Source organism: Plectrocnemia conspersa, unplaced genomic scaffold (genome assembly GCF_051122295.1).
Source record: "Plectrocnemia conspersa isolate PC_06_02 unplaced genomic scaffold, ASM5112229v1 ptg000008l, whole genome shotgun sequence".
NCBI classification, from domain to species: Eukaryota; Metazoa; Arthropoda; class Insecta; order Trichoptera; family Polycentropodidae; genus Plectrocnemia; species Plectrocnemia conspersa.
Genome location: NW_028277172.1, coordinates 3,489,212 through 3,506,739, shown reverse-complemented (window position 1 = coordinate 3,506,739; position 17,528 = coordinate 3,489,212). Strand labels below are relative to the sequence as shown.

At 31.2% G+C, this 17,528-nt stretch overlaps 1 protein-coding gene across 50 annotated transcripts in view; it reads left to right on the top strand.

Moving 5' to 3' along the window:
* Positions 1 to 14,597, top strand: part of Mef2 (myocyte enhancer factor 2) — a 268,497-nt gene extending 253,900 nt beyond the window's left edge. For 16 of the 50 annotated variants that reach the window (XM_088190463.1, XM_088190470.1, XM_088190462.1 and 13 more), the window contains 8 exons: positions 7,779 to 7,923; positions 7,992 to 8,129; positions 8,450 to 8,515; positions 9,905 to 10,184; positions 10,261 to 10,499; positions 10,908 to 11,023; positions 11,099 to 11,343; positions 11,959 to 14,597. In XM_088190463.1, coding sequence (XP_088046589.1) covers positions 7,870 to 7,923; positions 7,992 to 8,129; positions 8,450 to 8,515; positions 9,905 to 10,184; positions 10,261 to 10,499; positions 10,908 to 11,023; positions 11,099 to 11,343; positions 11,959 to 12,092 — 1,272 coding nt within the window. In that variant the 5' untranslated portion in view covers positions 7,779 to 7,869 and the 3' untranslated portion in view covers positions 12,093 to 14,597. Of the gene's footprint in view, positions 1 to 5,081; positions 5,278 to 7,778; positions 7,924 to 7,991; positions 8,130 to 8,449; positions 8,516 to 9,892; positions 10,185 to 10,260; positions 10,500 to 10,907; positions 11,024 to 11,098; positions 11,344 to 11,958 lie in introns of those variants that run through there. The other 34 variants (XM_088190446.1, XM_088190452.1, XM_088190444.1 and 31 more) reach the window with 7 other exon arrangements.
* The last annotated feature ends 2,931 nt before the right edge of the window (positions 14,598 to 17,528 follow it).

Below are 17,528 nucleotides of genomic sequence, written 5' to 3'. Positions count from 1 at the left end.
GTTTAGTAACTTTCTAGCTGCCGCTCTACCTCGGTGCTTGCAGCTTAGCTCCAGATTTGTCAACTGTATTGGCACGCGTCCCTTCACCTTTACACAGTTATAGCTTTTTTTTATTAGATATGCCCTTATTTTTATTTAAGTTTTATTATTATGCATTGTTTCCTAACCCTTTGACCGCGGATAGCGCCTATAAATGTCATCAACCTTTGAGTCTTTTTTTGTGTAATTTAATGTTAAAAAACACTTTCATTTATTGAAATAATATTTAAATAACTTATGGCATAAATAAATGCTCCCCCAGATATTAGCAAATTTGTAAATGACGCGCAAAATATCAGCCGCGGTGAAAAGGTTAAAAATTAAACTTTTTACTAAATTCATAAAACAGTTTCTTACTGTAATATTTTAATTTAATTAAATTAATTTATCTTTGTGGTAAAATTATGTTTTAATTAAACGCAAATTTTTTTTTTCATATCACGATAATTAAACAAAAATTATATTCTCTACAACACAATCAATGAATTATAATTGATTACATTGAAAGGAATATAGTATTGTCATATAGTATTAATATTTAGCTAAACTGAGCATTTTAAAATATTATGAATTATTTTGTTTTATTAATTTAATTAAGCTATGACATGACATACATTTTTAGTTTTAACCGTATATTTTTAAAATTTTATTTTAATACTTATTTATTTAGGTAAATAATAAATATTTAACAAAAAAACATTTTTTTTTACTATTACTCGAAAAATACGTTTTTTATAATATAATAACAATAATATTAAACAATACAAATAATGATTTATCATACATAATTTCATCTTTGACAATCGAAAATTATTTAACTAAATTGTAAACCCACCCAAACGTAGTTTGCCCATAAATAGAACTACGTAAACTAATAGTCGTTCACGAAGTGCGTAAATTCACACAGTAACGCGGGAACGGTCAAAAAAGTGTATAGATCAACCGCATATCTACCGAATGTGTACGTGCGAAAGAGTGACAGTATAAATTATAATCTGGTCCTAAATAATTTCTTAAGTAACCTTTAAATAATTTAATATTTTAAAATTTACCCAAACAAGTGTTCTATACAATTTAACGTACAGTTTGTTTTTATATTTCAACCAATTATTACTGAAACTAGATTTAAAAAAAAAATCAGACGAATCAGAAAAATATATTCCAGGGTCCGGTATTCATACCATCACTAGCTTCGGTACCTCGTGATAGTAAGTAACCGACAGCTAGTAGACTCATGATTTTATTATAAATATTATTCTAATCTTAAAAATGTAATTAATAATAATACCATAATTATTTGTTAAAACAAAATTATTAAAAAACATTGTTTTGCATTGAAATTTTCAATGCAAAACATTGAAAAACACTTGATGATTAACCCTTCGATTGCCGAAATCTTATATATATTGGCTTTTGCTTCTTTAGCGAGAATTGCCAGATTAAACAAAACATCAGATATATTTTTAATGGTCTCTAAAGTATTTGTTTTAGTACAAAATAACATTTTTTATTTATCTATAATATAACATATCTAAATAGTTATCCCAAAAATCTCGAAAATCAAAAGATTAATTAAAAACCAATTACAATCAATATAATTTTACTTACATGTACATCAGTTTATTTTATCTTTGTGGCAAAAGCAGTATATAAGAATATGCGTCGTATTTACATATTTAAATATTTTAAATAAAAAAAAATAAACAAACAACAATATAGATAACAATTATAGCATTCATTTTCACTGTTAATCGTTCATGTCAAAAATGATGATGACCTCATCGATGGTTGAACTTTTCACGTTACAGTTCATTACGCCCTCCGCCGATAACTTTAGCGAACAGTTCACAATATTTTAATCGTTGCAAAATTACGTGCGTTTTTTCCAATATTAACAAATATCTTAATACTATTCAAACCCAAAAATTTCATTCAGTTTTTGCGACTGATTATATACATCACACAATGGGTCATCGAGCACGTTGTATAATAATTTGTTACCCACAAAAAATATATTGCATGCTATATATACCGTAATGCAATAATACTATTTCGGTCTCTAGTTGTTAAAATTCATTTATAAATAACTATGAATTATTTTTGGACCGCGAATCTATTTTTGGCTACACGATTACAGGTTTTTTATACCGAGTTTAAATTACAATAATATTTTGCGAAACGATTTCATTTTAACCAAATTTTAACCCCGTTATGATGAAAATCTCATGCATTCGTTTAAGCAGTAGTGTGTATCATATTTAATTCTAAATTATGCTATAATTGAGATACTTTTAATTAGGCTAAATTTGGTTTATCCATATGATATATATTGAAATACCATGTGCACAAATTTGTCTCTTTCGTCTATTAATTCGTTTAAATTAAATTTGAGTGTGGTTTAATTTATTTTAAATTTGTATTATGTGACGTTACAATTCTGTGCTGATCATGTGTAAAACGCGTACCGGATCATTCGTTTGTGAATAAATACAATTTCACTGTAACTGAGCAGTGAAATTGTAAATCAATTATTTGAGTTTGTTAGTGAAAATATAACTTCACTAGTAACGCACATTCAATGTAACATATAAGCTTAGTGAAGTTTTTTAGACTTTTTTATTCTGGATACTTGGTCATTTTCATCATCGATCTTGTGAATTCCGTTACTCATTGAAAAAACTCAAAGATCGATGAGTGATCGTTCGGGGTCGTCGTTCTAGTAATGGTCACTGGTGTTACTGGTCTCAAAATGTGTCGGTCTCTGGAGAATCGCGAGCAAAATAATTCAAGTTCATATGCGGACAAAATCCCGCAATGCAGAGTATGTTCACGCAATGCTTACAGACTAGATTCGTGGTTTAAAACTGGGTTAAGTTGAAAGATGGTTCATTTTTTATATATACAGACACTTCCGGTGCTCGATCATCCCACTCGAGAAACATATCTTGCAGACAGAAACTTGAGCTACAGGGTTATCAGAATTAGATAACTATATTTTTTTCTTAAGCATAATCTGCGTGTAGTTTTTTTAATAAAATAATTATATTGATGATTCAATGAACGTGTATTATGAAACTTTTTGAAGAAAAAAATAAAAAACGTCATACTACCGAATTTATTCATTCATGTTATATATTCGATAATTTACTTTAAATCATAATTTTGGTGGTCAGGTCTTATGAGAATGATTGGACAATTCCTTAAAATATATAGATATTGTACAGTAAAATAATACAAATAACACATTAGATAAATATTGATTTTGGTATCGGTATAACCTTTTCAATCTTCAGAAAAACATTAATAAAAATATGATATTTTGTGATATTATATATTATAATATATGAAATGTTTCTTGTGAGTGACTCTTCAATTACACCTATATTGGGCTATGTGCAGTTCATTTAATGAAAAGATTTGGGAGACATTTATTTTTTTGTTGTTTCTAGTCATGTACCACCACTTGATATTTTTAGTCGCGGTGATTCCATTATTTCCTTTTTTAAACACATGTAACATGTAATGTCAAATATGCTCATTCGAGTTGTATATACCAGGTGCGTCATTTCAGCTTTTTTCCGGTATGGGGGGGGGGGGAATTGGCTAGTCAGTGATCGTTTTTTTAATATTTCCACAGCATCGGCGCCGACACGATTTTATTACTTTTGACGTGAATTTTAGACTTCTGAGAAGTGTATTTTATATAAGTTTTAGAACTTTCATTAGATCAAGTTGGGTATGGCTAATTAGTGTAGGTCAGCTTTGGGTTTGAACAGCAAAAATATGTTTCGCAACTGTTAAATTACGTTTCAGGGATTTTAACGCAGCATATAGTTTCACTAGTGCCTACTAGTTTAAATATATTTGCGATAGTAGTAATATAAATCTACTGGTGAGAATGTATTTGGACTTCAGTAGTGAAAATGTAAATTTTCAAAAAAATACACATTAATACATCGCATGTAAATAAATAATGATAAGTATGTAAATGTATATATTACTACATATGCAAAACTTAAAATAATATAATTTTACTAGCACCTGCCAAATAAATTTTATTTTCACTGATAAAAATCTGTTCAGATATGATTTCACTAAATTTACATGTTTTAAAAAAATATTTTCGGGATAGATTCGGCTGTTTTCTTTACATTTTTTGAAAGATAACCCGGAAGTTTCTGGTTATTTCAACTTTATTTAGAAGGAGTGGGGACAAAAATTGGCCAATCAATGGTTTTTTTTTTAATATTTCGATTTTATTTAGATTCATAGTGTTTTATTAAATGATAAGCATTTTTTGGCAAAATACTTTCCTGGTGTATACGTATATGGCATTTGTATTTATTTCGATATTAACGTAAACTTATCAATGAACATTAAATAATATGTAAAATGTTGTCTGTTCAGTAAGTACCATTTTTTTCATATTTTGTTATTTTCAATATACTGCGCAGCGAAAAAATCATTTCTTACCCATAAGTTGTTTCAAACTAATGGCAATACATATGCTTCGCCTTCAGCTACTTCAACCGTGTAAAAATTTAAGACGCTCGAAATTCGCCAATTGTGTACATTGTGCATATCCGTCGAGGAATGCGCACGTTTGCTACACCCGTCTTCTCGTCGATTGCAATTTTGCGGCGGGAACGAGTTTCGCGAAATAATTAGTCTCAAGCTATACGCCGCAAGTCAGGGTTGCCAATATAACAATCTTCTCATTTATTTGAATCTAAATCGATAATAAAAACAAATTCGATGTGACTAAAAATGACACGTACTTTGTTCATTTTTGCCGACTTCCGACTTGTGTCATCACTTTATTTTTACAATATTTTGCATTACTTCCTTTCATCAATGCGTATAACATGATGTCTGATATGCATTTGTTGCACGATTCGAGTCGATCAAAACTAGCAAATAAAGTGCATTTTGTTAGATAAACACGGCTGTTGTTAGGTGTTATGATTTGAAGATATCGATTGACAACCCTGCTGCTGATATTCGCAGCCTATATAGGCAGCGTGAATGGGGCGAGTACGGCCAGAGGCTCGTGGGCGTCCAGCGCGACGACCGACCTTGCTTGACTCCGAGTTGTTCGTTTCGCAAGCGCAAAAAAGCAGTTCCGTTCGCAAATGTCAAGCGGCGACAGTGGCGCCACCGCACGGCGCCGGCCTGCGTTTGTTTACATAACATTATGGCCGCTGTCACTTTGTCTTTTCCCGCCACCGGCTTTATAAGGTCAAATATGCCATTAGATTGTGTCTCTAAAAATCTAGTCCCGCTCACCTTCGGGGTGTATTGTTCGATTCGTGACATAACCGCAACCACTATCGCAATGTCGATGGCTGCCGAACGCACGCACAGTTTATACAGTTGGCAGAGCTGATAATTTTTCATTGTGGCAACACGGCCGATAACGGCCCGAGTCAAGGTCAATGTCTCGATCGTTTCGTATTATCCGACGCACTATTACATCACAAGTGCGAATGTGAAATGTAAAAAAATCTTGTATTATGCTGGATTTTTTGTATTTCCGCTTTTAAACGTGAAAAAATATGACGAAATGAACAAAAACTATTCATTCAAACGCTGAAGAATTAATTAAGGCCATAAAACCTAAAAAAAATTATAATAAATTCAATTAAGAATATATAAGTTTTTTTAGCATATAATAATTTTAGCATATGGCAATATTTCGTGTTAAGACAGACATATAATCGAATAATACAATGACATTTGATATTTAAATTGCCATATCTCAATACTTATCACTAATATATATTTAGATAGTTACAACAATGATAATTATTACAAATATTTTGCAAATAAATAATTATCACTATCAAAGGTATGCATTTAATATTTTTACCCATATGTCAAATTTAGCATATGGCTAATATTTTGGTCATAATTCATTTTTAAAAATTGTCACATTAACTGCAAATGTATTTATTTTATATTAAGATTTAAAATTTTACATCATAATTTGTACATTTTAGTCACATATTTACATTACAAATTGAAGCTGTAAATCTGAGCTTGTTTTTACCTTCTCTCCTTATCACCGAGACGCAATTTGAAACTTAATTTGCATTTCTTTATTGCACAAATACACATTACCAGAGTACAGCCCATGAATATTTTGTTTAGACGAATTCCTGAAAGCTAAAAAAAGTCATAATGGAAATTTTTGCTAAAAAATTTTGTCCTAAAAAAGTCGTTTCGAAAATTTTGTTTAAATACCATCTCCGAATTTTTTCGAGGAGATATCGACACCATGTTAAATATAATCAAATGGCGCCCCCATTCGGTATAAATTGCGCCCTCTTTCAGAGTAATTGGCGGAATAAAGCTGAAATACGTCCCTGATTCTAAACCAAAAATTTTCGAGTTACTTAGTCAATCCCAAAATATAAACTCAAGAGAAAATAAGCAATAGAAGAACTACAGAGAGACGTCGCTTCTCGCATATTGCTCTATAGTTAATCTGTACTTCGATTTTGCAATATATTTAAAAAATATAGCTATTCTTACCGGTATTACTACGCAATTTTTATATAAGAGGGCTGATCAAAGTATATTCAAACCGTATTTTGGTCAATAGGAGGGCGCAAAAACAATTATCCCTTCTCAGAAGTCAAACATCCACTTCAAAAGCAATAAAATCGTGTAGGTGCTGTCGCAATAGGAACGCTCGGTAAGGGCGCTGAGACGATATTATTGCTTTTGACGTGGATATTTTACTTCTGAGAAGTGATAATTGTTTTTTGCGCTCTGCTATTGGTCAAAATTTGGTTTAGATATGCTTCATTCGATTCTCACTTATTGTAAGTCTAGGTAACGAGTGTTTCTAAGCTGGGGGGGTCATTTGAGGGGGGGAGCATGTTGGGGAAATTGAATTTGGCTCGTACATTTCGTACGTTTCGGTATCATTTTTACCGAGTTTAAGACAACATTTAATGTTAGCTAGTTTTTGCATGTTGATTTCTCATCCTTCAGTGAAAATGTACTGTCATATTTTTGACATAACTCATGAACCAGAAGAGCTAGCGCCAAACAAAATTAAATGGTGAATTTCAGAACCTAAACCTACAAAACGCATGCCACAACTAAGAGATGGCGCTACTAGAACCGAATACATACAACTAGTCCTCCCAGATTTGGGACAGACAGTGTATGTACACATGTATATGTATGTCTGAAAAGTGAAACCAATTTGATTAGAATCAAAATATAAATCAATTGAGATCAGTGATGTTATGGAAATATCCGAATCAATCATGTCACCAAATACTGGCTACTAAATATTCTTTGAACAAGTCGCATTTACGTAAAATTTATGTGTTAAAAAGACTTGGTATTAGCAAGCAATCTCGATAATCTTTATGATCTTTTTACCATATGCAATTAAAGACTTAGATGTAATGTTACTCTATTGTGTTTAACATATTATTCAAAATGCTTATAAATAAATTTGTTTTATCCTAAATCAATATTGCTAGGTGAATACATTATTATGTTTGTTTATGTTTATTTATTCACTGTTATCTGGTCACTATATGCTGACCCTGAGTCACCTCTGCGTCCACTTCTATTTCGTTCATATCGACACACATTGACCTAGCTCGTTGACTGAAAGCTTGAACTTGCGTTGAGCCAAGACCGTTAAGAGTGCAATTCTATAATTGTAGCGAATGTCTTTACATTGAGAGTAACGAATTTGTTTTGTTTTGTTACAGTGAGTTGTTAGCAGGAGGAGCCATCAGAACAACCGCGACCCGCGGCCCATCAACCCCGACTGACAAATTTTAGTTTACCAAGATTGCTGCCATGGGTCGGAAGAAAATACAAATTTCCCGGATCACGGATGAACGGAACCGTCAGGTATGTAATGATAAAACATTGCGATAAATCAAGCTTTATTATTTCTTATGTTAATGTTTGCACTTCAGGTGACGTTCAACAAACGCAAATTTGGCGTCATGAAAAAGGCATACGAGTTGAGTGTGCTCTGTGATTGTGAGATCGCTCTCATAATATTTAGTTCCAACAACAAACTCTACCAGTATGCCAGTACCGATATGGACAAGGTATTTCAGTTTTTATTTAATTTATCTTATCGAATCGTCTCTTGTATTTAAATATAAAAGTTGTATAGAAGAAAAAAATCAGACTACACTACGACAAAGTATATGAACAAAAAATATCATTCATGGCAATATAAATGATACTATTTCGGTCACAAAAGTCTATTATTGTCGTATTATGTTTATACTAAACGTTTTTAAAACATTCGGAACACTTTTTTTCTTGATATACTGTAAAAATATCTCGTTAGTAACTATTATTCCGTGCAGTATAATGCATACTTTTATCGCAGTGCAAATATTTAATTGAGATTTTTTTTCAGGTTTTGTTAAAGTATACAGAATACAACGAACCTCACGAGTCACTGACGAACCGCAACATAATCGAGGTACACAATGTACGGCGGCATCTGTGTGCGTCGTAATGCATTGCCTATGCAATATTGAGCCCAAATAACACTGCTAATAATGTGTAAACTTTATTGAAAAATATATACATATACAGTACTGCATACAAGAAACCTCTTCAATTAGTTTATTATTCGCTATTAACAATCGATTAGGTGTGCAGTTTAAATTCGCCGAGGTTTAATTGTATACAGTTAAAAAGTAACTACTATAAAGCTCCTAACCATTATCTTAATTCGTTGTGGTTTTTTTTTGCATCAACTTTTAAAACTAACCATGATTTTATTTTGTTTATATATTGTGTTTTTCTTTTATATTTATTTTATTATATTACAAGCATGGTTTGAACTTAAAACTTTCGTTAGGGTCGCCGAACATGGGAGCCCGTTAGTAAGTGCTTTATAATAATATGTAACTGAGTGTTATTTGTCAAAATTGCATCTTTGCCTCTTACATAAAAACCACACATATGTGCGCTAAAAAGTTTTTTTAGTACATTAATACTAGGTTAAGATTTTTTATACAATTCTCAAGAATGTCACAAAACAATTCCTATTCAATAAATAGATTTGATCAGATAATAATTTTTTAGCTTCTTAAAATGATGAATCAATTAAGTCCATTTCTATAATTTTATATTGTGTTTAAATACCTAAATAAATTGTAAACAATTTAATAAGATGGACTTATTTGTGTTATCTTTGAAGTTATAATAATATTTAGTGATATTCTTGAGAAATACATTTTTCCATTCTGATTGTTGATTTGTTTTATTTACAATAGATGCTCAATAAAAAAATCTTATTAAATATCATTGATTTTTAAGCCTAGATTCTTAAAATCTTAGCGCTATTACAGTAATATATTTGTTAATCAACTAAATATTTCTTCATGAGATCAAGAGAAGCCAGGCTAGTTCAGTGGTGTGTCAATTTATTAAATGGTCTCTAAGACTTCCTCCCTAGCAATAACATTATAGCTTGATTTTTTAATCCACGACTTATATAGACACACACATCAATGCTTTATATTTTTAGATGCATTGGCCGTGTGTGTAAAAGTGCTTTTTTGTAGCCAAATTATAGCAGTAGGTTTTCAATAATATCAAAGTATCATTAATTATTATTTATTTATTTTTAAATAAAATGGCTTGAATAGCACTAAAATGATTAAATATTGATTGACAATTTAAAGAATCATCAGATTATCAATTTAATAATTTTTGCATGATTTCTTTACCTGGTTTTAATTTTCTATATATTTTACAAACAATCAGAATGGCTTAATGTGCGCACAGCGCAATTAGCTTTACGATATTTGGCTGTCAAGCCCCTGAGTTCTTTTCACTGACACTGCAGGCACTCACAAAGAAAGAGCATAAGAACGGAGTGATGTCGCCGGACAGCCCTGAGCAGGAGGCCGATTACAGTCTGACGCCACGCACCGAAGCCAAATATTCGAAGATAGATGAAGATTTTCAAATGATGATGCAACGGAGTCAAGTCAACGGTGGACGATCGACTACCACAGGAGGTTACTCGATACCAGTCAGCGTCCCGGTCGGATACAACGATCCCGGGTTACTTCAAGCTAGTCCTCAAATGCACCCCTCGATCAGTCCCAGGCCATCGTCGTCGGAGACAGACTCAGGTGAATACCATTTAGTTGTTTACACATGCGATCAATATTAGTCAACATATAATATTTTTTTTATTGTGGTTTTCAGTCTACCCGAGCGGCGGGATGTTAGAAATGTCAAATGGATATCCAGGTTCGACCTCTCCGCTAGGAACTGGCGCTACGCCGTCACCGTCTCCAGGACCGGCGCCTTCACCGCACCCGTCGTTGAGCGGTCGTCATCATAAACCGCATCACTCACCGACAGCTGCCCGATCTCACAACAATCTGCGCGTATTAATTCCACAGAGTATGCCACCACCTCCGGATGAACTTTCATACAATGATGTGAGTAAATTATAAACAAAAAACTATACATATTTGAGAATTGAGAATTTGATTAAAAGGCAAATCGCTAGAAATCAATGGGATTCTAAGAATAAACACAATGCCTTATAACGAACTGTGTTGAAATTAAATTTTTTTAGCAGCATTAAGGGTTAGATTGTGCTGTGGTAATATACAGGTTTCCTATGTTGGCAGCACTGTAAATCAGACAGCTGTCAATAGTGATGCATTAATGTTAGTTAGTCTTAAACATGCTGCAACTGACATTTTTTAAACAGAATTCTGAATTTTGTTCTGCTAAACAGCAGAAAAAGTGTAAAACCCTAATAGATATTCTATTGAATAATATAAATTTTTCATGTTTTCTATTATTATTTAAAATTAAATTTTTTTTTTTTATTATTTTAGACTCCATCTCTGGGATATGCGGGACTCGGCGGATTCGGACCCCAGGACTTTAGTATGGCTACCGATATGGGTTTATGGGGTTCGCATCAGCTACAATCGTCATTACAACACAGCAGGTTTGTATTTCATAATATTATTAGCTCTTTTTTTTATTATTTATGATTGAGTTTTAAATTTATTTTATTTTTTAGTTTACCGCAACTCTCTATATCAGGTGGAACACCTCCGCCGAGTGTGGGCGGTGGACTTTCTGAAGGCAGCCCTCCTCCGGCGCCGCCGGTGCGCATAAAGGCCGAGCCTGTGTCACCACCCAGAGCCGATCCTCCGCGTCATCCGCATTCTCACCCTCATTCGCAACAACATCATTCGACACATTCGCATCACTTGGCACCACACCACGCACATTTATCCCAACAAAATGATGGTGAGCATCAATGTACGAACCGTTTATATTCACACTACTAAAAATACCAAAAATGATTATAAAAAAGTAAATATTCAATAGACTAAGAAAGTAAATAAGTATATTGTACGACAAGATTATTGCTACATCTAAAAAAACGTATATTCAACGGCATCATTAGTTTTTCTGCAAATTCATAGATGAATTTATTCTTTTATATTCATCCCTTGTTTTTTATATTCATCCCTTCATCCAAAGTTCTATATATCGGTTTTTGCTTATTTGGCGAGAATTACCAGATCTAAAGTCATCATTAAAAAAAGAATTAGGTATTCATTTTTAATCAAAAAATATAAAAGTTAAAGTGATAATAGTCGAAAAATGCAAAAAAAAATCTTTTTCATCTAATCTAATATTCCGATTCAGAATCAGCCATGATTTCGTTAACATTACGACTGAAATTTGAATAGCATTGAGCAGATGATTTTCTTTTGTTGTAAAATAATTTTATTTTTTAAATCAAGTTTACTATATCTTGAAAGAAAGTGCCAGAAAAAAATGTTATTTTTTTATGATCAAGTTTGGTATTAAATTAATAATTACTTATTGGCATTGAATCTTTTGTTGATGTTTATGTTTTACTTTCAGGGTCAGTGTCATCGTCAAGTTTAGCGTCGCCGATGGGAGTGAACGAAGGTAGAGGCGGCGGCGGCAGCAACGGTGAATATGACCAGCCGTCGCACGCCAAACGCCCCAGGATCTCCGAGGGATGGGCCGCATAGCCAACAGCACCCCTCTACTATTGCTGAGGGAACAAATACTACGAGACCCGAGATACGGGCGACCACCTCACATATCACGCTACTCGCAACGAATTCGGAAGGTTGCTGTAAAGCGTCGCCGCCACGATATGATCTCCAACAGTTGCGAGTTTCGAATCCTGCATAAACGAGAACGATTATTTGTGCCAGTACGATGATTCAATCGATCCTTGATAATCAGGGACTTTCCAACTCTATATAATTAAATTCCGTCATAGTGATCAGTTTTTGTACACAAAAAAATTCTTATATTCACCGTTGTGTAAAAAAAATCTAATTAAAAAAAAAGTGAAATATTTTTATGTTGTAAATATGACGAGTATACAAATCGAGATTTAGATATCGGTATGTTTGTTACCAGTTAAATTTAATAGTTATAGTAGCCATTTTGAGACCTGAACCAAGTTTTAAAACAGTGTCATCGGCATAGTGTACGGTGAATATGAGATTAAATCATGCATTTATAGTTACGGAACAATAAAGACTAGAAAAATGCACAGTTGAATAATCAAGTGTTGTAGAAATTTAATATTTATTCACAGATCGTGCTGCACTCGGTAGTGTAGGCGATAGGCTCACGTCTATATCGCATATTTTGGAAATAGATTTGTCTTACTGGTTGTTATAACAGCTTGTGCAGTTATCATGGATGTGGAATATTCGTTATAAAAAGTGAGGGGTTTATAAAGTGCGGACGTTTAATAACGACAACGGAAGAACATTGTGCAAATGTGTGAATTTGAACAATTATGTGAATATATTAAATGTGGTTTACCACTTTATGTGCCATTTTAATGATAGAGATATATAAAAAGCCCAAAGGGAAATATAGTATGAAATTTTTTAAGAAAAGCCATCTCGGAAATGAAATTTCGCTCCGATCGGAACTTACAACAATGGGATGGATAAACACAAGCTTTAACGTTCTTATGACAAAATTATAAACCGCACCAAGGCACCTAGGATACAAAAAAAGTTTAAAATAACTTCCTCGGTTGAATTATAACATTGCTTTAAAGATTCGGATACGCATTAAAAAATGTACGTATCTACGCGAAAGCTATTTTTTATGAACACTTAACGTTTTTTACATGACTTCTTTTGATTAACGTCTGTTTTTGTAATGGATATAAACAATATTTACACAATTTATATATATACATACACAAATCGATACGTATATTATTAAAGTGTTTAATTGATGTTTCATTCTGAATAAAATAAAAGTGAATTAGTAATAGAATATGTTTTCTATGAAAGTTAATAGATGTATTTAATAATTGTTAAACGTAAATAAAAATATAAAATATCCTATCCGTTGTTAAAGTATAGTGAAAAAGACATTTTTTAAAGAATTACCGTGTATGTGTTGCCATTTATAAATATATATATATATATCTATGAATGTGTTAATGACAAACTTGTTCGGTACGATAAAGTGCGGGAACCAGTGATTTGTTTGAATTCATACGAGCATGAACGACGTCTTTATGTTCTGCATCAAGTGTTCAAATCTGATCCGACCAGTGATGTCACCCTGTGACTGACCTCAAATTAACTTTATATACAGTATAAAAAAAAACATACTTTTAACTCGTATTAACGCTAATTAAGAGTACCAGTACAAAAATGTTAAGGCGTCAGTGGATATCTTATCATGTTATTTTCTGATCATAATGTCGGTCATTTTTTTAATGGGAAGACATCACTGCATGTAACACAATGTCATAATCGTGCCATTTAATTAGTATTTTTGTTGTAACATTGTTGAGAAAACCGGAAAATTTGTTAATAATAAAATAAAATAGTCGATGCAATTGTAGTATGTTAAACATAAGATGTATGTGCATAAAATAGTATATTTTCTGAAATAATATTCACCAAAGCTAGTAATTTATTTAGGGACCGGAAAGTCAGCCTAGCTGTCTTTTTATAAGGCAACAATTTATACTGTAGAACATGAAGCACGCGGTGCTCGACCGTTTTTTTCATAGACGATATGATTTGTTTGCCATAACGACCAAAATAGAATAAATAAATATTTTACACCTGTAATATATACATGTACGTATGCGCACGCATAATATAGTAAATCTGTTTTTCGGCAAAAACCCTACAAACAATAGATCTGTAGCAAAATCCTTATTCCGTTGGATTAGCATAAATCTTAATCGATGGACATCTGAATGTTTAATATTGTTGATGTTACTATGAAGCTTTCGATGTTTAAATGTTTCCACCACAAGCATGTGTATGTACGTTTAGTCCTTGTACACTTGTTTTGTCCAACATTCCACTTCATGTATCATCGTTATGAATCGTTTGAGATTACGTACAATGTACAATATTTTTTTGCTGCAGAGATACAATAACTTGATTTATATTTAAGTGCAATATATGTCATAATAAATCATGATCAATAATTTAAATACTGATATTGATAGTAGTTCAATATAACTAGAAAAATAATCTTTCATATAACGACACTGAACATTTTTTGTTGTAATTTCTACTCGCTTAAAATAACCATATTTAAAAAAATATTGCAATTTAATATTTGGATTATAATTATTGATTATGGGAATTATAAAAATAGTGATTCTGTTTTTTTTAATTAAACGTATTAGCAGTAATCTTGCATTAATAGAAAAAAATATTTGAGCAATGTTTTTCCGATGATATACATATATATACTATTTATCAGACTTAATTTTAACACTAAATTAAAAATATTTTTTTTAATAAACTGCAAATTTTTTGTCGTATTATAATTAATAATTAAAATATATATTTTGTCAAAATGATATTGAAACCATAATTAATAATCTTTTTTTTGTAATAATATCTGTATTATAATTTTTCTTATGATAATTACAATAATAACTTTGGGAAAAATGATACCAGTGAAAAAAGTGATTGATTTTATAATTACTATTTTTTTATGATTAAAAAATCTTGCATAAGAAATTACGAATTTCTAAAACCATTAATAAATAAACAATACTTTTTATATATTTTTCAATAATAGTGACATGAAAAACATCACAACTGCATCATTGTTCTTTTGAAGATACGTTATATACTATTAAAATCCATAATAACCAATACTCACATCCAAATCGTTGATAATACAATAATAATAACTTTACTTATGAATCAAATTTATGTATCTTTGTAGCAAAAAAAATGTTGAACATTTATTATCGGTCAATTTAATTCCATCTAACACAAGATATGCGTAACAAGTTACCATGTTACCTTAACGTCAAGTCTCCGCTTACAATGTATTACAAATAAGGTATTTCGAGGAATCAGGGTCTCATTCTTAACTAAAAGTTTTTCTCTTCGCTGCCTTTATAATTATATACTACTGGTGATAATAAAGCTTATTACCTGTCAGGGTTTTCATCATTATCAGTTATGTGTGTGTGGATTCTTCATGATTTGCAAATCACGTTTGTCGTAACAAAACAAGACCACTTATGATTTATTCTCACAGCATCATTCTGTCCTGTCATATCTTCACCACTGTAGATGCCTTACTCACAGTGCCTAATGTAATGTGTATTGTACCACGTTTATGTACCATTTGTGTACCATGTGATCTTAATCTGCCCTATAAAGTGTAGCGTGTACTTTTGTTACATTATTATTAATATAATCTTTGTATATGGAAAAAAAGAAATGAAACAAATACAAATTATTAAGATATTTATCTTTAATCCTACAGATTTAAAGTTTTATAAAATGACGATAAATTAAAAGAAGTGACATTTCTATATATATACATATATATATATATTATATAAATATAAAATAAAATAGACTCCATATTTTATTAGTAACCAAAAAATGAAAGATGTACTCGACACTATTTTTATGCAAAAAAGTTGAATATTTTATATTATTAGAACATCCAAAGTGTAATTGTAATATTCTCTTAGAGATAATAATAATGATAATGATATGTATATGTATGCATATGTACCATATATACATACACAAATTATATATATACGTATGATATATATTTATATACAGACGATATATAAATTGTATTTTATGTGTGAGGGTATCGTTATTGTACAATATGGATTATATTAATAATTAATAGTCAATTCTGTGTTTCCATCTTTGTACTTGATTAAATCGTAACAGTTTGTTGGCGTCGTCGAACAAATCGGTTAGTTTTGCATTTAGAAGACTTGCCTATTGAGCTTTCTCTTTTTAATTGTACCCCTTTTGATTTTGAACACTCGCTTCGTGCCTTCGCTAGCATCCATCTCATATGTTCTAGCATTGAATGCATCTGATTTTTGATTAGCGCTTAGAAACCGAAGTATAGAAGATCCAAACGTAATATAAACATTACTTTGCACACTGAAGCGTAGTTTAAAAATTGACTGATCAGCGTTTGGCTCATTGCCGTCGACAAATCAATCGGTCTCTCGATGAAAAGCGCTGTAAACGGCTATATACTTTAACACTTCAACCGGCACATTATCCACTATTAAGAGTATGGAACAGTGCCGTGTAAATACTAACAGAGATTAAAAATGTGCCAGTGGAAGTGTAAGAGATATATGAAACAAATCCATTGTTTGGTATGTTAGTGTAACGAAATGTAAATTACCAAAAAATTATTGTAAATATTGATGCACATATTTGTGGTAAAAAATGTACCTTTAAAAATGAATATAAAAAAATACGAGAGGAAGCGAAAGAGAGAGGATTATATATATATGAAATATATATAAATTTTTACTTACTTATACAATGGTGTTGAAATTGTAATTATTTAGTATTATTTTTATACAACGTTTTGATGCTTTCAACCTGATTTCGGTTTTATATATATTTTATATATAGATCAAAAATTATAATGTAAACTTTCCAAAACGCAATCCTTATCCTCTTGTCTGTTAAATACTCAGATTCATTGACCAGGTCCTAATGTTTATGTAAAGTGCAATATTATTAAAAGTTGCTTAATTTTATATATTGCAGAAAGTATATAAGTACGTATAATTATTTAGTATATGCTTGTAGTATCAAATTATAATTCACATAGTATATATACATTGTACGGTTTCAGTTTTTTTCTTCTTCGTTGAATGATGATTTATTGTGTTGACTAATTTGCTTACTGTCGTTTTAGGACTTGATTTTTTATGTTATATAAATATTGTATTATAAATCTATAAAATGTGTATTTAATAAAAATGAACGCAAACATATTTTATTGTGCGCAAAGTGCCAATAGGACATCAAGCAAAATATATATATATATACATATATATTAATAGGTGTTTCTCATGTATCGTTTTACTTTTTTTTTTCTTTTGTAATTATTGTTCAGTTTTAATTTGTTTAGTTGTTAGTTTTGGAATTTTCGAT